The sequence below is a fragment of the Archocentrus centrarchus genome, chromosome 3 (genome assembly GCF_007364275.1).
Source record: "Archocentrus centrarchus isolate MPI-CPG fArcCen1 chromosome 3, fArcCen1, whole genome shotgun sequence".
NCBI classification, from domain to species: Eukaryota; Metazoa; Chordata; class Actinopteri; order Cichliformes; family Cichlidae; genus Archocentrus; species Archocentrus centrarchus.
This window is the reverse complement of record NC_044348.1, coordinates 22085793-22109095: the sequence shown is the minus strand read 5'-3', so window position 1 is coordinate 22109095 and position 23303 is coordinate 22085793. Positions and strand designations below refer to the sequence as shown.

The following is a 23303-nucleotide window of genomic DNA, read 5'->3' as shown; positions in this document are numbered from 1 at the left end:
TATTCTCTTTTGGTTTTCAAGATGTCATACTTGATTGGTTTCAGGTGGCAATGGCCAAGCTGCGGATAGAAGGTGAAGCCTTAGCCACAGCAAGGTCAAACTGTGGTTCACCCATCTCTTCATGGGTGAGTGATCTGAGCATGGGCAGTGAAGCTGATCAGTCGCTCCACAGCTTCAGCCAGTCCCAGAGCCAACAAGGGGAGGCACTGGCTGATCCTGATCCCAACCAGAGCTTTGGAGTTGAGGGGCTGGGTGGCTATGAAAGTGGTGGCAGCCCAAGAAGAGGAAGTCTGGAAGGAGAACTGGTGCTGTCAGAGAACCTGTGTGATAAGGGTACTCCAACTAAAGACAGGCTGAGAAAACTTCCTCCATCTATGGCTAAAACTAACATCCAAATTCTGGCAGGACCTGGTAACCTTTCCCCTTTCAAGAGCAACATCACTATTTACCCGTGTGCAACTGTCAAACCCATGGTCGTCCAGGAATCCACCATCCTCTCACCTACGAAGGCCAGCTTAATGAAAGATCCAGTCAAATCCAATGCAGCATTTATAGCTTCTATTTCAAGTGAGATGAATTTTGAAGACCCCTGGTTGAAACGTGGCACAGAGGAGGGAAAGTCCAGGGAGGTTGTGTGTGAAGGGAAACTAGAGAAGAGGGAGACAGAGCATTCAAAGAGCCACTCAGTAGATAAGGGTAATGCTGGGAGTGGGGATCGTGGTAGCTCCAGTTCAGGAGGTGAGGTGGTCTCATCGCCAGACTCCTTTAAGCGAGTGGTGGATGGTTGTGAGATGGTTGCTATTGTTGCCCAAGGTGAATGCCTGACTAGCATTTACAGTCCAGATATCCACCGTACAGCCAGTCTTCCACGCGGATGGCACCGTGTCAACCGCCATGACGGCTTAGACAATGGAAGCGAGTACCGTAATCTTGGAGTCACCACTTCAACTCCCTGCAGTCCCCGTGCTACACTTGATCGCTGGGGATCAAATGGAAAACAGGGTTTTTTCTCTCACAAAAAGGGGGGAATCCCACCACTGCCGCCTGTACGAAAGTCCAGTCTAGACCAGCGGAACAGGGCAGCCAGCCCTCTCCAGCAAACCAGTCATGGAGTCTCATCACAGGGGAACTCGGCAGATGATGCAGGCGTATCTGGATGTGGCCCTGCAGGAGCAACTCGACAGAGAGGCTCCAGCATAGACAGTAGTAGGCTTTTCAGTGCCAAGTTGGAGCAGCTTGCCAACAGAACCAACTCTCTGGGTCGAGTCCACAGCTCACACAGTGGTTCCCATCACTACGACTGCTTTTCCTTAGAGAGAGGTGAGAGTCTTAGAGGGGGAGGAGGAGTGAAGGGTGATAGCACCATGCCTCGCACTGGACGCAGCCTCACCCGTGCTGGATCAATATCTTCTTCTTCTGGAAACACCAGCAGCCTTTTCAGTGGCAGTACTGGTCCAAGCAGTGCTCCACAGTCACCAGCTAAGACCAGCAGTCAGTCAAAGATCTCAGCAGTTAGTAAGCTGCTGATGACCAGCAGTCCCAAGGCCAGGAGTCTGTCTGCCTCCAGCACCAAGACTTTGAGCTTCTCTACTAAGTCTTTAAGCCAAACATCCAGCCGGAGCTCCAGCCTTCCTCCTAATGGAAAGGTAGGAAGAAATATTTATTCTATGTAAATGAACATACGTCCACCCTCTTTAACAGCTGTAAACTATAAACTCATCAGACAAAAATAGCTAAACCTAAACCTAATTCTGTTTTTAAGGTTTTCCTCATGCTGCACTTAGTTTTAATTAAAAGACACACATCGGTAACTAAATTTGTAATTAAAATAGTTAAACCTATTTTGGCTTCCATTTCTCCTGCCAGCCACCTAAACCATTTTATATGTCTCTTTAGCCCCAGAGTTCAGTCCAGGGCCCTGTGCAGCAGCAGGGACCTGCCCCTGGAACCTGGTCTACCCAGTCTCTCAGCCGAAGTCGAGGGGGGAGTCTGGCTGCTAAGCTTCCTCTCCGAGCTGTCAACGGTCGAATCTCAGAGCTCCTCCAGGGGAGTGCAGGCTCCCGTTCCAGGAGTCATGTCCAGGGAGGAGGCACAGATCCAACAGAGGAAAGAGGGGCAAGGTTTGTTAGTTTTACTTCATTTTAGTTTCACATCACAACACATACATTTACATATACAATGATTTCGTAGTTCTTAATTTTCATTTATTCATAGGACATTTAATGTGAAATAAAAGATTAGATCCATGCATTATGTAAGAGTAATTTTAGCAAGTTGCGATAATGTAAGGCGCAAACTGCAAAATCTACATGAAAAAATTATATCATTGTCAGGTTTAAACTTATTTTTTATTTCCTTATTCTCAGTGGAGGAGCTGCTGGAGCAGGAGGTGGTGGTGGAGATAGCCTGGGAGAGGAGAGGGCAGCAGTGGTACAAACACTTCCCTCTCCCTACAGCAAGATCACAGCTCCCAGAAAACCACACCGCTGCAGCAGCGGCCACGCTAGTGACAACAGGTACAAGCTCTAGTGTGCTGAGAAACGTGTAATGTAAATTTTACAAAATAGTCTGTTTGCTTAAAACATTTTTTTTTTCATTTTATCTTTAACTTTGATCTCATATTGCTTTTAACAGCAGTGTACTGAGTGGTGAGCTCCCTCCGGCCATGGGGAAGACGGCTTTGTTTTACCACAGTGGAGGCAGCAGTGGCTATGAGAGCATGCTGAGAGACAGCAGTGAGAACACGGGAAGTACCTCCTCTGCTCAGGACTCTCTCAGTGAGCACAGCTCAGCCACCACCTCCTCCCGACGGAGCTCCAGAAGCAGCAAGAAAAGCAGGAGCAACACAGGTCACAACACAAATTTTCTAAATTATGCTTTAATAACATTTTCACCCATCAGAAAAGCATGTGAGGACAAAAATAGACAATCTGCTTTCTATTGTTTATAGGGTGGCACATTTATGATTTTCCTCAGTGTAAATACTACTAATTTCTTCTGACATAAGCAGAAGGGTCCTAGCACTCCTGAAAAAAGATGAGGCACAAGCTGTGAAATGCAAATACATGAAAGTGAATATACCCCTGCACTAAAATGAACAAACCACCCTGATGGCTAGTTACATTAATAAATGTGTAATTAACATCTGTAGCATTTTTATTCAATGCATCCTCAGTGAGTGATCATTTTTGTCCACTTTCAGCGTGTTTAGTTTTAAGATAATTCTATAGAGGTGAAATTTCAATAATAAAGCTTTCAAAAAAGTCAGCAACGTAGAACAGATGGAAAGAAAAATAGACACCTTTATGAGGAGAACCCATTGGTGGAAAAACACCGTTAAAAAAAAGCAATGAACAGCTAAGGGAAAAGTGAAGAAAGCTGTGGCTACAGGAGGTGCTGTGTAAGGTAAGGTGACCCTGACCAGTCATCTGTGAAATGGTAAAAGGGAATCTGCTGGTGTAGACTGTAATGAATATATATTCACCAGAACAGAACACAGAGAGCTTGCTAATGTGCCTGCCAAATTACTGTCCTTTGGTTAAGCATGAGGATTGATATGTGCATGAAAAATCAGATTGAAGAGAGGCAGCTCCTCCCGGTGTGTCTCTAATTATTGATTTGAATTGGAATTAGCCTTTCCATCCAAGTGTGCAGGATGCAGTCTCACCTCCTGCCATGCGGCATAAAGTCTGGATTTACTCTCATTTTGCGTTCACCACAACTGATACTGCGGATCAGAGAGCCACTTCACTGGCTCACTGCCACAAGATGACACAAAGGCGTAAAGGATTATTCTGTGTTTGTTGTGAATCAAGGTGAAGCCAGTAAGCGAGGAACGATTGATACAGTTGAGCCCTGATTATAGAAAACTGATTATACTGTTAATAATAAGAGGCAGAAAGAGCATGTGTGTGTGAATGACTGAGGCAAGATCCAACTAAAATGTTCATTACATCTCCAGCTGAGTCTCTCTTTATCCTTGATTTTCATTAGGCTGGATTCATGGTGCTTACATTCCTCCCCATATTTTTCCATCTATTCCATGTATTCACACATTCGCTTCCTCGTTCATCCAACTCCCTTCCCTTGCAAACTCAATCTTTCTCTGTTCCGTCATATACTGCTTCCTAATGAAATACAAATGTCTCTGCTTGACCTTTCTGGGCTGCACTGAGCCCAAAGACAGCTGCAACCTTATTAAAATCACCACTTCCTCTCCCCTCTCTCACACACACCTTATCTCTGACTGGCTGCTGAATTTGATAACTCTCATTCCTGTTGACATGACTGGAAATTTCTATGCAGAGCGTATGTGTGTTCAGTGTTGCGTAGAGAGTAGATTAGAGACTGACCTGCTGCTGTTATCTATGAGCTCCAACTTTTTTATCTCGCTTCACACTCCATTATCAATTTCTTGTTCTGTCTTGCACAATAGTTTTCTTTTGTCCTCTCCTTTATGTCTCTCTCCAGTGATTCTTTCATCTGTCTTTCTCCCGTCTCCCATCCATCATCTCTGTGTGAACAAAAAACGATATACCTACTGAGTGAACCGCCACTTAAGGCTTTTAGTACATTCAAGGAAGGATCTGAAATTTGGAAAGATGTCTTTTTTTCCAGAGAGATCTCAGCTATATTGCACTTCAATATAAGACTAATGCCTGTAGCTAAACTGGTATCTTTTTAAATAGTTGTAATAATCTCTCCCAGATATTATAGAAGCTTTTTTTTTCATTGCAATACAACAAATATGATTTAAAATGCATTTAAAAATATATAAAATGTGTAGAATAAAAAAAAACATTGTGAAGCTATTTTTAAGCATTATGAAGGTGAATGATTTGGTTTTTTTTTTTTTTTTTCAATTAGAGCAGAATAGCTCAGTGAAATACACAGAAACACACTAACAAAACAGTAAGGTAAAAAAAAAAAACTCAATTGGTGCATCTACAATAATATTGTGAAGCTACTCTTTAAAGTAAAATAGCTCAATAAATGCAATACAGCAAAATAAAACAAAATAAAAGTTGTTTTCTAAATTTAATATAAAAAAGTTTTTAACGTGTTGTCAAAGCCAGTGACCTTCAACTTTGCTCTGCTTTTGTGGTTTTTCAGTTGCAGGGCAATAACAGTGCTAGTGTTCAAGCTAGAACCTTTTCTAGGCATTTCCACAGAAAGAAAGACTGGAGCAGATGTCAGCACGCTACCGCAAAATCACTGCGTCCAAAGTTGGCTATGGGAGAGGATACATAACACTGTCTAACATTCAATTTTCAAACCTGTCAAAAGGTGGGCTGCTTCTCAAGATGCTCCAAGGCAGAGCTGGCTCCACACCAGCACTGGCACTGGTGCAAAATGGCTAATTTCCACTATATAACCTGGTACTTGGCCTGGTACAGTGGCCTTGTACTTTATGAAATGCCCCAGAATGTAGAATGCATGTAACTCCAAAAATGTCTGATATTTATTCAATTGGAATAAAACAGAAAGATGAAAAGCCTTGGCATTATTTATATAATTAGTTTGAAATAGAGTTTTTATTCTGCCGTTCATATGAACAGTATATCCTCTTAACTGATCAGAGAATATAGTAATGGTAAATGGAATGACTCTACATGAGCACTTAAAGCACTTTTTTACACATCTCATTCACCCATTCACACACATTCATGAACTTTGTTTTTTTCTTTCTTCTAAGTGCTTTCCATCTAACATTTACTCTACACACACAATCACATTCCTATGAACGCATAAGGAGCAACGCACGGTTCAGTATCTTGCCCAGGGATACTTTGGTATGCAGACTAGAATAGCCAGGGATCAAACCACAAACCTTTTGTTTAGTACAAGACCTGCTCTACCTCCTGAGCCACAGCCACCCAAATACATGAGTTTCAGTATTATGCTCTTGATTTTGATATTTTAAAAAAAACTTTTTTTTTTTAACCTTTATTTTACCAGGTAAACTGTTTGAGAACCAGTTATCATTTACATACATGACCTAGTTTTTATTAAAATTACTATTTTTGTCCATTGAAATCTATATCTCTATAATTCTGTATATATCCACTGAAACAGCTCCTACTATATCGGTGTGTAACAGTTTTTCTGTAATCTTCTTATTTGTTCGTTTAGGTCTCCAGCGTCGACGTCTGATCCCTGCACTAACCTTGGACTCCTCTTCTTCATCACCTTCTCACCGTTCCTCCAAACAAGCCATCACTTCCTCTTCTTCCTCCTCCTCCAGCCCTGGTGCATGCTGGGTCGATGGGCCACTTGGGCCCCCTGCGCCCTCAAATCTCCGGGGTGCGACTGCAGCAGCAGAAACCTTTGAGATCAAGGTGTATGAGATAGATGATGTCGAACGGCTGCAAAAAAGGAAGGACAAAGGAGGGAGCAAGGTGAGAGGGCGGAGGAGGGGAAAAGATACCTGAGCTACACAGCTGCTATAGGTCAAGTGGTGGAGCGGGGCAACAAATTGCAGGGTTGGAGATTTGATCCTTATCTCTTCCTGCCCTTATGTCAACACATCCTTGAGCAAAAATCTAAATTGCTTGTCATGTATACAAATGCAGGGGACAAAATTAGCAGTGGATGAGGATGGATGAACGGCACAAGGAAAAAATTAAAGAAAGAAGAATCTGCCATAAACCTTTAGGCTAACTGCACCTTTTGATGGCAGTTAGCCTAAAAGACTTCAAAATTTAGGAAGCAGAGCATCATTTTGTGACATATGTGAAGATGGATGTTGATAATATCACTCACTGGTTTGCATTAGAGCTAAACTGAAGCTTAGAGGATAACATAATGCCTGATGCCATCTTGTCTCCTTGGAGCCAGGATGTTTCATATATAGCAGGCTGGAGGAGGAGAGTGAAGCTAGATGCTAACAGACACCTTACATTTTATACAGTTTACTTAAAGTTTGTGCATTAAGATTTTAAAACATTAAGAAAATAAATATTCACTTGCTTACAAAAAATGTGTATTGGAATCCGTCAAAAATCTGCTGGTACTGCTTTCAAAGAACAGGACAAAATTACAGTGAACCCAGAATCAATTAAAACAAGCCAATGAAATGTCCTGCATACCCCACCAGTAAGTGACAACAAAATAACAACAGTACTGTATCATATCTGAATCTAAACAAGATTTTATTGATACCAATACCATTATCAGTTCTGCTTACAGGTCTGATTGGTTGTCAGTTCCCCTGGTTAATGTCTGATTATTTTTCTGTGTGAGGAAACAACCGGGCCTTTTCAGCATCAGGGAATTATTTATCTCTAACTCTGAATACCGGGTAGAAACAGAGTAGAAAAACAGCTTAAATCTGACTTGGCTCTGCAAAAACTTCAAGTGCTGTGACTTGGAGGTCATTGTTTTGGAATGCAAATGTCCAGAAACATATATCAACCATATCAGGAAGTGATAAGCTGAGAATTATGAATCAGATGGACTGAACAGTTTGTTACCAGTTCTCAACTAAAACAGGCTCTTGAATTCCGGCTTTACTTCTGGCCTGCCTCATCCAAATAGTGTCCCTCACTCCAATAAACAGTCTTGTTCCAAAACATGTCTCTCTGTGAAGCTTAAAATTACTTAATCATTCTTAAAATAGCGTCCAATACACTGGTTAGAAAGAGTGAATTGAGCCAATTACACCACAGTGACTAGAAAATGTAATTGAACTTGTAATGAAGAGGGAAGTTGATGCTTTTTGAATGGGAGTGTTTTTGGTGCCACCACCCAGCAACCATTAGTTATTTTGCACTTAAAGCTGCTCTGGCTTCAGGTGAAGTGATGGTTTTTGTTGCTTGACATTTGTACATGCAGCGTTCAGAGCTTGATTTTGGCACATTTTTAAAAATATCTTGTTCCCAGTGGACTGCGGTTATGTACAGTAGGAGGCTGTCTAGGGAGCATGTGTAAAAGAGGGAGGAAGAAGAAAACAGCAAAAGACATATAGATATATGGTGGTTGGCTGAAGGGGAAGGATGAATGGATGTCTTTAGAAGAGTCAAGGAGAGGGAGAGCAGAAGAGAAAGGCCTATTGCTCTTGAAGCTAGCGACACTGATTTGATGAATAATGGCTGTGAGGCACATTAAAAAGCATTAAGTGTTGGGCACTGCTGCTAATGGAGAACCGGGAGGAGGAAGTGGGAGGAAGCTGAAGGAGACTGAGGCAATGGAAGAAAAGCGATCTGTGTTAATGTGTCAGTGTGGAACGAAACCAACAGGTTTGAAAAAATACAACATTAGCATTCTGTTCTGTATGAATAGTGAACTTATGAATTCTGAAGACTTTGCAGAATAAGATTGTTAAACTTGGGAAATTACTGCAAATGAATGCATGGGGCAGGTTTTTTTGGGGAGGGGGTGTCCCACTGTTAAACCTTTATGTGATCAGGGGAAGGAGCATTGTGCGCTTTGGGAAAGAGGAATGGAGAGAAAAGCATGAAATATAGATTTTCCCTGCAGCAACCTTAAGAAAGCCACTCAACACAACACTGCTCCAGTGAAGCTGCTCAGTGTCCAAAGGCACTCAGCTACAGCCACAGTGGGAGTCGATGAGGTGCGAATGTATTTAACTGTGTGAATGTTAAGCATGCTGCTGCTGAAGGAGACCCACCTGTGTTTCACAACACGCTCCTCTCAAAATATAAAGCTAAATAAAATCCATGTCTATCTATCTTCTCTGTTTGTGTCAGGAGGTGGTGTATGTCAGTGCCAAGCTTCGTCTGTTGGAGCACCGCCAGCAGCGAATCAGTGAAGTCAGAGCCAAGTATCAGTGTCTCAAGAAAGAACTGGAACAAACCAAACAATACTTGATGCTGGAGCCACACAAGTGGACCACTGAGTGTAAGTGTGCTACTCTGACACGTCAGGGAATATATGTGTGCGTGAGCAAGGACAGGAAGTTCACAACTGGTTAGAAATGGATTTTTAGCAGAGTATTATCTGGAAAAAAATGCTTTAACTTATCTTGAATATTTTGTTTTTGGCATTATTCTATTTTTCTTATTATCAAGTTATATTAGAGAATGAAAACTGAAACTGTGCTTCACGACTACTGGTTTGCTCTTAAGACAAATACATACTGTGACTCCATTATTTAAAATGTTACATAATTTACTAAAATGACTTGGCAGTGTCATTTTTAGCAAATTTTACTCAAACAGAAACAAATATGTATTTGTTGGAATTACACTAGATTTATGAAATGTGTGCCTGCATCCAACTGAAGAAACTGAAACAATTGTGTCCAAAGAGGAAGCCAGAAAAGGAAGAACAAAGTGTTTCTAATAACAATAACAATTATTAGTAGTAGTAGTCATTTTAAAGACATGTTTAAATTTCCTAAGACAGCTAACCTTCATTTCTTTGTACACATGGTCAGAGGAACATGTACATTTTTTAAAATAAAGTATGCACAAATTCAGATATGAAAATGATTGATAAATCACTGATTTGTATGTGAAATGTTCATATGCATGATTTATACACAGACTTGTACATAAGTACGGTTAGTAAATGAGGCCCAATGCATTTTAGCTTTTGGTTCTCTCAGCTGAGCAGACCACCCTCCTGCTTGGTGGCGCTCCCCATCCAGGTGGTGATACTCCCACTCAGGATGCAGGTGTAGACGTTCTAGAGCACCCTGAGTGGGAGTTTAAAGTCTCTTAGTCATCTGAGATGGTATAGATGCTTAGGGGGCTTCCTTCACCAGGGATTTATTGTGACAGGGCCAGCCATGACAGGTCCTGTGTGATGTAAACACCAAAGTATTTGAAGTTATCCACCCTCTTCAAGTGGGCCCCATTTATGCTGAGTATGTGAAAGCTCCTCTGCTGCCTCCTGGTAAAGTCCACTACAACATCCTTGGACTTGCAGAAATTCAGCTCAAAGTTGTTCCCCTTACATTAGTCCAGTAGGTGGTTGATCTGAGACCGGTAGGCAATCTCATCATTGTTTGCAATTAAGCCCACTAGAGCTATGATGTTGGAGTCTGAGGTGGTCACAGTCAGAGGTGTAAAGAGTGATGATTAATTCACCATTGGCTTTCTTTATTTATCAGAGTATTTTATCAAGTAAATCTAGAATATAACCAGTGTTGCCTTTTTAATAATTGCTGATACACAAACAACACTCAACAGTGTTTTATCAAGGCATGACATATTTTCTCCACCTTTCTATTTATATCCAGTTGAGCTGCAGCAGGTCTATGAAGTGGACTCACTGGAGTATTTGGAGGCTCTGGAAACAGTGACAGACAAACTGGAGACCAGAGTCAACTTCTGCAAAGCCCATCTTATGATGATTACCTGCTTTGATGTGTCCTCAAGGCATCGGTAGACAGCTGGAGGGACGGAGAGCTGAAGGATGGAGAGGTGGACTCAGTTTGATGTTGATGTTTAGACCCTTTGCCTGCTGACTAATCAAACACATGTAGAAAATCTCTAACTACAACCGGATAATTGGAAGGACAGACACAGGGATAGACTGACCACATAATCCTGCATGTTATTCCTGTGTCTTGTCCAGATGTCAGTAGGCAGAAGGACAGATGGTTGCATAGATAGGATGGAGCTGTACGGAGGTAAATTAAAAGAAACACAGAGAGACAAGATCTGTAGATTTGTGTGCTGGGGCTTGGTAACAAATTCAGAAACAGACATTAAATATTATCTAATGGACAGGCTACTTTGAATCAGAGAAATAAAGCTGCCCAAACAGTGTATGAGTCTAAAAAGAAATGTCAAACCAAGTAACCAGAGATCAAAGTAATTGGACTGTAGAGACACCTCTAAGACTGAGTTGAACTTTAAAGAATGTACCGAGAGCGAACGAGGCAATAGCTGAACAAAAACTGCCTTTTTTTTTTTTTTTAAACGGAGAAAGCTGAAGAAGAGGTGAAAGAGAAGAGAAGAACAATTTCACATCTCCCATCATTTTGGAACAACATTTTTTAAAGTTTACATGGTTAAAGCCTTTGGTTGTAAATACGGAGTGCCGACTACAGAATCGCCTGGTGGTGTTGTGCAGCAAATAAAAGAGACTAACCAAGAGAATGACAAGAGGACAAAGGAAATGATTTAGAAGTGCCTTGTGAATATTTCAACAATACCAAGACCAGTTCTCCTTCTCTCTGAATTTTGTGTACATGCAGTAAGTATGGTGCTAGTCTAGAAAAACCCAGAAAAGATCAGTGTCCTTGGAAAATCTTTTAATTTTTAGTCTTTTCTAAGTGTGGTGTTTTACCGTGGGTCAGTGTTTCACTTTATAATAAACAAAATAATAAGTTTTTTCAATCTATGGTCTTTGGTACATTGATTAGAGATCAGAGAAACTAAAAAAAGTTAAAGTGGACCTGTTATGCTCATTCCTAGCTCTTCACATTTATTCTTAGACTCTATTCGAGTCGCTTTACATGAGTCGCAGCTCAAAATAATCCTCATTTATCTTATACTGGGCTTATTATAAGGATGAACTGAGTGGAGTGTAATACTCCACTCAGTTCATCCTCTGTGTGAAAAAGACCAATGTAGTTCTTCTTATAGCCAACTTTCTTCTGATTGGCTGCCCCTTGCAAACAGAAGGACTGAACAGCAGGCGGGTGAGGTTGCATTCCTGAGACGATCATATGAAGAATATCTGCTCTCACTGTCATCAACTCCTTTTACTTCATAAACGATCCATTATGAAATGGCCCCTGCACTTCTGACTCACAGGGATAACTTACACATTCAATGAACTAATTATCTGAATGATCATGTTTAATATGAGCATTCACCATTATAAACATGAATATATGACAGAAAATAAGGAAAAGCATAATAGGTCCCCTTTAAAGGAAAACTACAAATTAATATAATTAAATTGTTGGAAGGACCAAAAATCTAAACTGAAAAACTTACATGATTTTTTTAGGACACAAAGTTATGTGTGTTTAAACAAAAACATTGAATCTGGTTTATTGTGGTGTTGTTTTTTTTTACCTTGCCTTTTCTCACAAACAGAGCACATTTGACTTTTGGCCCTTCGGGGCATTCATACACAATGTTTTCCCTGAGAGGGATTTTTAATGTTCACAAAGATATGAAATGTCCACTGGTAATGGAGATGAAAACGCTTCTATCTGATCCGGTGTTAAATACAACCATCGACTGACTCCCTCCCTGCCTGACTGACTGACAGGCAGTCTGTCTGTTATTTGTATCTGTGTTGTTCTACTCTATTCTAAAAGAAACCGAATGATTTGTCATTGTGTGTGATTTAAAATAAAGTATCCTTTTTTATTTGAGTGCAATGGGACCATGTAGAGACTATGTATGATAGTAGATGTTAGCAGGATAATGGAAATCTGAAGAGATATTTATAGGTAAATTGTGAGAAGCACACAGATGCAGGATAAATCCATTGGCATACTGTGTTTTCATTTTAATGGAACAAAGTAGTGGATTTAGGCAATATGTTGGGACTACAATTATAGGCTGTTTAAACAGTTCCAGTATCCTTAACATTGTAAAGGACAATTAAATTATATTAAAGATTAAAGGAACCTAGTTAAATAGGGAGAAAACTAGTTTAAAAGGCATAGATCTCTGCCTGGTTCCACTTTTTGGATGGATAGCAACTCTTAAGATTTGTTAGTATTATCTATGGTGCTTGAGATGCTTATGATCTAAATGTTTGTACAAATATAAATATATGAAAAAGCCCAATTCCCTCTGAAATACAAAACAACGCCCTTCAAATGCTTCTTCTACATCACCGTCATCACGCCTGTTGTCAAGCAGAGAGCATTCTGGGAGTGCGAATTGAGAGCAGTGGAAATTATGTCATTGTATTGATACAATTTGTCAAAAGCGTTGTAGTGCTAAAATGTTCTCACTGCTAACAGCATGAACTCAGAATCTTTCACTGAAACTGAAAATACACTTAATTCTGTGAAGTTTTGATCTTCACGACATGAATGAGGTAACAGCGACTAATTTCGTGTAGAGCACACTGACAGGAATGGCCGTGACATAATCTAGTGAGAAATTACCCTTGAGACCAATACATGTTTGACAAACTAAAGAGTCTTGTTTTGTTTTTTGTTTTTTTTTAACCAGAGGCATCTCTGATCATTTCCTGTTTTTATCCCCGTGTTCATCGTGCAAGTCATGAATGAAAGTTTATTTATTTGAGTCGCTAATTAATGTTCTTATTTATGTACACCTTATGATCTTAAAGAGTTACTATGCATTGATGAACAAGAAAAATAACTGTACATACTTTGCTGAGCCCATTTCATATATAAATATATATACTGTGCACATATCATATATGCGTATCATTTTTATTTTAGATATTTTTTTGTTGTTGATTTCATTTGCTCCTGTTGTTCCTCTCGAGGATTTTAATGGGTTTGGGTTTCCTAAACATTCACATCCAGAACAGGAATGCTAGTTGATTAAATGTAAATCAGAAGCTTTCCAGTGTGAAAACAGCTACGTTGCTTTATAAGAAATGTCTGTGTCTCATGAACTGCAGCCCTGTGTAATTAGCAGTGAGTGTTTTGGGAAATCTGACCTCCAAATGAGCTAATGGCTTGTATTGAACTGTCCTGTTTTAAGATGCTATGTGGGAGGTTTCTTCTTTGATATGTTACTGCCAAATCTAAAGGGATATCACTTTATAATTCTAGTAATAATCAAACATTTCTAGAATCTATTATAGCTAACAGAACAGTCCAAATCAACTATGCGTGGTCTTTTTAACCAAATTATTCACAGATTTCCATCTGTAAAGTCAGTCTGTATAGGGCAAACAAAAACAACACATGGTCTATGGAATAAATTGACACATATGCTGTGCTGTTACATATTTTGTAGACACATTTAAGAATTATAATGTGCTATCTGGAAATCTGACACACAGCATCTTAAGGAGTACTATGTGTTTAAGTCTGGGTCAGACCACATTTACCAAAAACAGATGTTATCATTAGCATTAGGAGTCAACTTCTGCTCTGCTCAGTTGTAAGACACAGGGTCAGTGGTTAGAAAATCTCTACACAACTAATTAAAATCACTTTTCTCTTCCAGTCTTTAATAAAATGCAAGTTATGAGATACTCTTGGTAAATCTCATTCAAAACAACAGATTATCAGTGCAAATAGGGAACAAACGATGCGCAGAATTCTCACTGTGTATGCGTTGTTTTCATGACTTGAGCTCATATTGTCCTCAGATTTACAGTTTTTGTGAAATCTGGTCTGACACATTGTAATGATGGAAGAATAAGATGGAGGGATGTAAATAAAGGAATGTACTAAAAAGAGTTTCACACCTGATGCTTCATTCTTTGCAAGCAGAATAAAGGAGTGGCCAGATGTCCAGAAGGTGCGACGTTTCAGTCTTGATGAACTATATACATCTTTTGCATGATGATTCAGACTCATCAGAAATTTAAATGATGTAATAAAGCTGGCAGGCTGCTGGTACATTCATACATTGTAACATGAAAGTCTGCTTCACGGTGCCGCATTGGGCTGTTAAGTGCACATAAACAAGACTGGGACAATTCAAGAATATCATTTAGTTTCCAGCGCATGTGTAAATGTGGACCTTCAGTACCCTGTAGGCAGCTTTCTCTGTGACATAATGCCCTGTTGAGCCCGCTTTGATCATCAATGCACAGCAGGGAACAAGGAGGAGGAGAAGGAAGGAATGAGACCGAGGAGAAATAATAGATTAGAGAAGAGAGAAGAATAAAGGTAGCAAAGGGGAAATGCAAGGGGAAAGGGAGACAAGTGAGGAAGAAGAGGAGTACAGGATTACTTTTTTATGTGAGGAGAGAGATAAGTGGAAGCGCCAAAACTGTACAAGAGAAATAAGGAGGGTGAAGTTATTAAATTCCCTGAATATTAGATTACAGTGAACTGAATTTTTAAATTGTAGCAAAAGTAGAATCCTTTAGGTGATTTGTGACTAATAATACGGGATACCTGCTCATCATTGGTCCTTTTTCATCATTTCTGATAAATCACCTTGCCAATTTTTTTTTGCCCACAATAGCAAAACTCTGCTTCTGATCTTTTAACATTAATTTTCAAGCAATGAGCCCATTTTCAAGCAGCAAATCGATATGGTTTTTTTTAGACAAGTTGTAAACTTTTCAGCTGTTATTGGCTAGCTAAACAATTTGTTGTCTCAAGAAATATGTTTGGTAATAATCCAGCTAATTAAATTACAATGAAACAAAAACATCTGGAACACCTGCAAAAACAGAGAGAATACAGTCCTTCCAGTTTCTCTGAGGTTGGAAGTTGGCACACTGATGCTTTCAGCCAAACTAAACTTTATGATAAACAAACAAAAGCAACATGCAGCATGCTAACATGCTGCTTTTAGTTCTGTGCATTAGCATGTCAACATTTACTAATAAGCACAAACCACTGAGGACAGCTGAGGCTTACAGGAAAGTTTTTTTCCGGTTAACAAGCAGTTAACTAGACGGAAGGTCGAGGGGTCATCATATGAGATTAGTTCTACAAAGTTGTTCAACCCTCTAAACCACACATGTTTATATAGTCCTGTGAAAAACTATGTACACACCCTGATTCAGGATGTTACAGAGCCACCTTTAGCAGAAATAACTTCAAGTAATCCTTTTCTGTATGACTTCAGAGGAATTTTGGCCCTTTACAGCATTGCTGCAGTTCATTGAGGGTTGTAGGTATCTGCTTATGCGCAGCTCTCTTAAGGTCTCGCTACAGTATTTCAGCTGAAGTTTTAGGCCATTGCAAAACCTTGATTCTTGTCTTTTTCAACCCTTCTGCTGTAGATTTGCTGCTGGTTTTGGCATAATTGTCCTGTTGCATGACATAATGTTAGTCAAGATTTAACCGTCATACAGATGGCCTCACATTTGACTCTAGAGTACTTGGGCATTCAAAGGAGTTCATGGTCAACTCAATGACTGCAAGGTGCTCAGGTCCCGTGGCTGCAAAATAAGCCCAAATCATCACACCTCCACCACCATGCTAAGTTGGTATGAACTGTTTGTGCTGATATACTGTGCTGATATCCTGTGTTTCATTTTTGCCAAACGGCTCCCCTTTGGTCCAAAGGACATTGCTCCAGACATTTCGTGGTTTGTTCAAATGCACCTTTGCAAACCTAAGCTGTGCTGCCATGTTTTTTGTTTTGTTTTTTTAGAGAGAAGAGGCTTTCTCCTGTAAACCCTTTCAAACAAGCCATACTTGTTCAGTGATACTGTTGTGAACATTTAGCATGCTGAGGCCTGTAAAGTCCGAGATGTAGCTCTTGAGCTTTTTACAATTTCTCTGAGCATTGCATGGTTAGACCTTGGGGCAAATTTACTGGCAGATGCACTCTTGAAAAGATTGTGCCTTTGTGTTAACGCACACCTGAACGGTTTAGACCAGCAAACTACCAAAGTTCCTGCTTCTTGCCTACTTACCCTCTTAATTCCTAGGGAAGCATTAAGGGTGTACTTAATTTTTCACAGACTGCATAGAGTCCTGTGAAAGCTTTCTTTGTCACATTACCATACTTAACATTTCACAACAGTCCCTGTAGCGTAAGAAGATGGGAAACTTTGGATGCTAGAGCAATGCCTCTAGTGCGGCCTGCTTATTCCCACAGCCTCAAATAATGTATTTTTTCAAAGCTGCCAGCATTGTCAAATTACAAACGCAGGTCTGTCACTACCAACTTGTCACATGGGGAAACTTTTAGAGGACCTCTTGGGTTTTCATCTAAACACACTGGGTACACTTTATTGAGTTAATGCAATAATAACTAGAATAATAAACTGCAATATTTTCCTTATCCTAACCAAACAGGACGCACACCACACTCTTCTGGCAGAAAAATTTCTGACTCTTTTGTTGTATCTTTAAGAAAAAGTATAGTATGGAGAGGGGAGTTATGAAGAGGGAGTGAGAGGAGGTGAATAATAATAGCAGATAGAGAGTAAGGTGACAGTAAAGGTGAGGTGGTGCAGGGGGAGGAACAGTGACACAGAGAGCATCTGAGATGAGAATGAAAATGTGAAAATTAAAAATGGGGCTGAGTAAATGGCAGGAGGGTGAATGAATTGAGGTGGTTAAAAAAAATGAACAAAAAAAAAAAAAACACTTGGTCTCCTTTTTTCCATTTGGTCAGGTTGCCTGCAGAAAGATGCAGTGAAAGAGAAAGATGAAATTCCAACAAATGGAGAATTTCATTTGAAAGCCTTTGGAGAGTGAGAGACATATAAATGGGGAAGAGAGACAGTGAGTGACAGAGAGGGAGAGACAAAGGGTTATAGCTAAGAAACACTAAATCTCATTTGATGGATGTTATAAGGGGAAAGGGAGAGAGTGAAAGACTGAAAGCAACAAAGCCAATGAAATGAGTAATGTAGGTAGGAACAGTACAGCAGCACGGATGCTCCCACGGGCCATTCAGTCCACTAGTGTCATTTAGTCTTTGAAACACATTAAGCTTACACCGTTTCTCTCTTCTTTCAAACTGGGAAAATAATTTGTTGCTACCTGATTTCTATAATTATTGTTGATGGTTACAAAGAAATATTTTGAGTCCAAAAAAAAAAAAAAAAAATCTGCCGAATTTTTTACTGCTGGACTGAGAAAGCAAAACATGGCAGAAACGCACCCACTCATGCTCACACACCCCCTCAGGACACGCTGTCACCAGTTTCTATATAGCAGAATTTTCGGACTAACAGGAAGACTGTGTGTGTGTGTGTGTGTGTGTGTGAGTGAGTGAGTGAGTGGAAAAGATGGGGACACTCTGGGCTTATACACTGACAAAGAAACAAAAACAGGGATTAAAATGGGAAGTGTGTGATGGATATGTACAGAGGATGATGTATGTGGCTGACTTTACTAAACCAACACACAGACACACACAGACACACACGGCCCTGGGACAGCTCATTACAATGGAATCTACAGATTACAGAGCAGACAGGGGGCCAACAGAGGCTTCCCTTCCTCCCTCTGCTTCTTCCTCTCTATTTCTCACACACAGACAGGATGGCAAAATTTTAGGATTAATAGGATAGGATTAATTGTGCTATGTGTCCATAAACCTAATTTAAACAGGATAACAGACCGGCTACGGTGCAAACCAATCCTGCAGAAATTCTGGGAAAAGCAGGTTCTTGGATATCATTAATAAGATGTTTTAAGGGCAGATTTTATGAAGGAGATTAATATAAAACGGAACAGAACCAAAGCTAAAAAAAGGTTTATTTGCCATTGCAAAACTATAAAGAGGAGCCTGAGGTGTTGTGCTCTGAGCCAATAAAGGCCAGTTATGGATGGAAAAATGTCATAAATATATTGATTCAGGGTGACGAATGAAAAGGAAGACAAGACAGTGAAATCATTTACATGAAGAAGTTTATTACGTCTGTATCTTAGTGTCTGCTGGATGAATGATGATCCATCTCACTGTGACATTCCTCCATCTTAATCGCTAGTTCAGTCGTCAAGGCGTGATCTTCACCATGGGTGAGCTTTATGATTTCATAAGCCTGGAATTGGAGAAATAAGCATAATTATCTTTCTTCCCTGTTACTGTTAGAACAATCTGGTGCGATATGGTGATGTACTGTAGTGGAAATTGGATTATTACATAGTGCTATAAGACAAACCAACAAAGCTGCATTTATATCCTGTCTGATCATCTCTTCTGTTACATGTCTCCACCTGGTCTGAAGTTCCTGAAATCCTGCTGCCTTCATTTCAAGAAAGACTAAGAACCTACACAGAAATGTCTCCAGTCCACTTCAATTAACTAATAATAAGTAATAACTAATGGAAATCATGGAACTATAATAGTAGAACTGTACTTTTACTGTTAAAATTTTCTGGTTGATATTTAGTCCTTCAAACCTGTTTGAATGTGTCCAAAGCATCTTCGATGTGTTCCAGGTAATGCTGCAGCTTTCCAACTCTCATCAGCTGGACCCCGTGGACTGGATGGGGATCAGGGTAGTATTGTCTTTAGGAAGAAAGAGAACAGGAGATTTTGTACATGTAATCAGATTTCACCATAACAGAACAAAAATATTCTATGATTGTTTTCACTTCTTTCATGTTGTTGTTCACCTGCTGTTCCCATTTATTCCATCTTCTCATTTGCTTATTGCTGAAAAATGCTACATATTGCTCTTACAGGAGTGGTTAATGCTTCTTCTTATGCAAAAATGCCTGTAATACTAAACAGAGAATTAGTATTCATAAAACAACTCTGCCCCTGGATATGCATGGCTGATTGGGTTAAATCAACAGCAGTGTCCTGCGTAAGAAACCCTGAGGGACATGTTCACAAGCCCTCTGCCAGTTTATAGAAAACATGTACGCTGGATATGCAAACTCACATGGCTCTTCCAATATCTGTGCAAAAGTAAATAATTGGTTCATTGTTGCCCAATCAGGATAAAGTTCAGATTATGCCTGCTAGATTCCAGGTTCATCAGTCATCACCAATCTCCTGTCTATCACCTTAGCATTCCCATTGAGGTTAAGCAGTGCGGTGCCCGGTCTTTAGTCGTACTTTTTATAAATGGAAATCTGAATTCCATGCAGTGAAGCTGAAGTGGAAGCTAAGATACTATAGCATACAACTTTGCATGCTATTGCATAGTTCATTGTTCCCAGTTTCATAAGCCAGTTAAAGGAAATCATCCACTACACAATGTGGTTAAATCAACATCATTTTTCAACAGGGGGATGAACAATATATCATTAAAGGATTGCTTTAATTGACGAGTTTGCTCTCTAAAGTCTGAGGCAATCCACTGACATTCACAGCATGGAACTAAACAACAAGACTCATAAACAAGACTAATAAAATCTGCTTTTCCTGTTAGTGTCTGAGTGCATGTGTAATGCATAAACAAATAGGCACGAGTGAGAAAAAGAAATAACAGCAATGGAAAAAGTTAGAATATTTCAAGTATGAGTATACTTACTTGAATATGTAAGTGCGACTACATGCACGCTTGTATGTCACAGTATAAACTTCTTTACTCGATTTAGCATCCTAGCATCTTTTCTGAATTAATGAACTCTCTTTTAAAGTAGTTTTACTACTTCCACAGAAAATTTCAGCATTTGACATGACATACATAACACGTGCAGGCATACACACAAAAACAATTACAGAAGCGTGACAAACACTACACGCATACCCACGACAGATGCATTAAAAAGACCACAGACACTGAAAAATACACTGACACAAATCCAGCCTATATGTACAACTTTCAAACTGTTGGAGGCTAATGCACTGATAGTTATGTTACTCTAATCACAATACATTTACTGCATCAAAGACAGGTACAACCTAATTTAATGTTCAAATGTGCAACTCCAGAAACAAGACAAGTGCTCGGGAGTAAGGTCTAATGATAGAGGATCAGTCAGACAGGACAAACAAAACACGAGGGAGCTGACTGATGAGAGAAAGGACACTGGAACACTCAGCATGTGGTATGAAGATCCAGCATTGATAGAGAGGGAGGCACACACTGGGAGGACAATTAGGCAAAGATGAAACACAACAGGGTGGGTCAGGGAGGAAACACAGTAGGGCATGAAGTGAAAGCTCTAAAACAAGAGGACAAGTACAAAATCTCCTGACTTCCTCATGCAGTACCACAGTTCCTCTCTTGGCACCTTATCATATGCTTTTCCTCTAGATCCACAGAGACACCATCCAACTCCTTCTTATCTTCTCTGTACTTCTCCATCAAGACTCTCAAAGCAAACACTGTGTCTGCAGGGCTCTTTCTCAGCATGAAGCCATACTGGTGCTCACTGACTGTCGCCTCTCTTCTTAACCTAGCTTCATCAACTCTTTCCCATAGCTTCATGGTATGGCTCATCAGCTTTGTCCCCCTGTAGTTACTATAGTTGTGCACATCACCCTTGTTCTTGAATTTCAGTACCAGTACACTTGTTCTTCTCTTCCTCGGGCATCTTCTCACTATTCGTGGATTGTGTTTAACAGTCTGGTCAAAAAGTCCACTACCATCATCTCCATACCTCCACAGATACTGTATGTCATCTGGACCAACTGCCTTTCAACTCTTCACCCTCTTCATAGCTCTCCTCATTTCCTCCTTACTAATCCCGCTGCACTTCCTGATTCACTAACTGTCCCCCATCCATCTTCTCTCTCTCATTTTCTACATTCATCAGCTCCTCAAAGTACTCCTTCCATCTTCTCAACACACTCTCTTCACTTGTTAGTACATTTGCATTTCTGTCCTTGATCTCTCTTCCTAGCCATTCAGTACAAGTCGTTTTCTCCTTGCTTAGTATCCAGCCTCCCATACAACTTACTATAAGCCTTTTCCTTTGCCACCTCGCTTTCTGCCATACGCCTAGCCCCCCAGTACTCCTGTCGACTTTCTTCATCTTCCTGACTCTCCCATTTTTTCTTTGCTAACCTCCTCCTTTATAGCCTACTGACAGTGCCACCTTCATTTTCATAGACCCCTTTTCCACCAGCATAGTGTGACAGGTTTGAGAGCCGATAATGATGTAGCAGAAGCTGGGGTGATTTCTGAGAGAAGACAATAATGGCAAACAGAATCTGTGGACTTCATCTGCCAATCACTGGTGAATTTCTTGAAGAAAATACACTCATTTTCCAACCAGCATTTCCTTGCGCAGGTGCTGGTGGAAATGCATACAATTGGATCTAGACTGGGCATTGACACAGTTCATCAGAGCATTGAAAAGGAGAATTAGACAAGCAACTAAGTCTTGTGAAAAGAGACAACACATCTCAGGTGATGCTGCAGTGTAATGCAAAAGTATTTCAACAGAAATTTGTAAGAAATTACTTTCTAAAGAGAGTAGATGAGCAATAATGAGTAATGTGCAATTCAATACCCCATGTTGTTGCCCACAGGCAAATATACACAGCCAAGCAGACAAAAATTGCCACCTTTCAGTCCCTTATCTAGAAGGGAATGTTCCAGTGACAGAAAATGATACAGTTTGTGTATCGGTGGTGACAGATTCAGAACTGTCATCAGTCCAATCAGTGATTTTGACATCAAGAGACTCCCACAACTCTCATAGACGCACACAACCACACAGCTCAGCGACTAAATATGCAACTCTGGTGTACTGCAATACAAAACAGCTTTGTTTTAAAGTAAACTAACACATGGCAGTCTTCTGCACATATTAAATTTAAAAAAGGCACTCGTTTTGCATTTTACATTAACATTTTTAATTAGAGAATTACATATGAGAAAATGTGCCATCATATTAATTAGAGGGATTTCTTCTTTTACTTCTAAATGCATATAATTATAATTTGACTGTATCTGTGGTGCAAATGTATTTGCATGCACACTTGCATAAAAATAGACATGCTTGACTGCTTATTGATATGTGTGCATGAAGCTGACTGTAAATGTTTACAAATACATGTGTTACAATGAAAGTTCTCTCACACACACACACACACACACACACACACTGAACTGGGACATTCCTCATCCTATAAAGATAAATACACACCAGGGACTTTTAGGAAACAGCTTTGTTGTCAGCAAACACTGGAGTTCTCAAACACTCATTTACCCAGCTCTACTTTTCCTTTATTCTCTTTTCTTTTCCATCCCCCTCCTCTAATCTCTCATTCCTTTTTCCTGCTTCACATCTCCTTTCCTCTGCTCCTACCCGTTTATATTTGTGCTTTTTACCCCGCTAGCTACAGGGATTAAAGTTGCCAATGTTATTCGGCTGGTTTCCTCCCTCTTCTGCTGCTCTCCATTCGTTTCTCTTCTCCACTCTACCTCTGCAGCCGTCTTTAATCTTCCCTCTATTTATTTGCTCTGTCTTCCTTTCTCTTGATTACACATATTAAAAATACTGTGCGCTGATAAAGCACAAGCCCTTCTTCGTTTCCATTTCACCCCTTTCTCCCTCTCTGACACACAAACAAAAAGAGCTGTGAGTAAACACATATACACGAATGCACACATGCACACAAGCGTTAATGTATGAGCGTGCACACAAAGATAAGGTCAATACTTCCCGGATTTCACTTCTCTCCAGAGTTAAGACACCAGAAGAGGGTTCAAAACGTGCTTGAATCAGCAATATAAATAAAAAACGTGATGTTAACCGAGCATTGCTCTTAATTATTTTTTTTATGGACGGGAGCTTCCCGAGGTTAAGTTTTCCACTCTAGTTTAAAAATAAAATCTGTTCTGTTAATAAAGAGAAATCAAAATAAATTTACATGTCGTGG

At 40.0% G+C, this 23303-nt stretch overlaps 2 protein-coding genes across 3 annotated transcripts in view; one reads left to right on the top strand and one right to left on the bottom strand.

Moving 5' to 3' along the window:
- kif26ba (kinesin family member 26Ba) overlaps positions 1-13317 on the top strand; it is a 107383-nt gene extending 94066 nt beyond the window's left edge. The window contains exons 21-27 of the mRNA XM_030724713.1: positions 45-1646; positions 1897-2120; positions 2367-2516; positions 2635-2849; positions 6133-6398; positions 8709-8859; positions 10205-13317. Of these exons, the coding sequence (XP_030580573.1) occupies positions 45-1646; positions 1897-2120; positions 2367-2516; positions 2635-2849; positions 6133-6398; positions 8709-8859; positions 10205-10353 (2757 nt within the window). The 3' untranslated portion in view covers positions 10354-13317. The remainder of the gene's footprint in view (positions 1-44; positions 1647-1896; positions 2121-2366; positions 2517-2634; positions 2850-6132; positions 6399-8708; positions 8860-10204) is intronic.
- Positions 13318-18421: 5104 nt separating this feature from the next.
- Positions 18422-23303, bottom strand: part of smyd3 (SET and MYND domain containing 3) — a 94020-nt gene continuing 89138 nt past the window's right edge. Inside the window, exons 11-12 of one of the 2 annotated variants that reach the window (XM_030724340.1) lie at positions 18917-19025; positions 18422-18555 (exon numbers count right to left, since the gene is read on the bottom strand). In XM_030724340.1, coding sequence (XP_030580200.1) covers positions 18439-18555; positions 18917-19025 — 226 coding nt within the window. In that variant the 3' untranslated portion in view covers positions 18422-18438. Of the gene's footprint in view, positions 18556-18724; positions 18785-18916; positions 19026-23303 lie in introns of those variants that run through there. The other variant, XM_030724347.1, reaches the window with a different exon arrangement.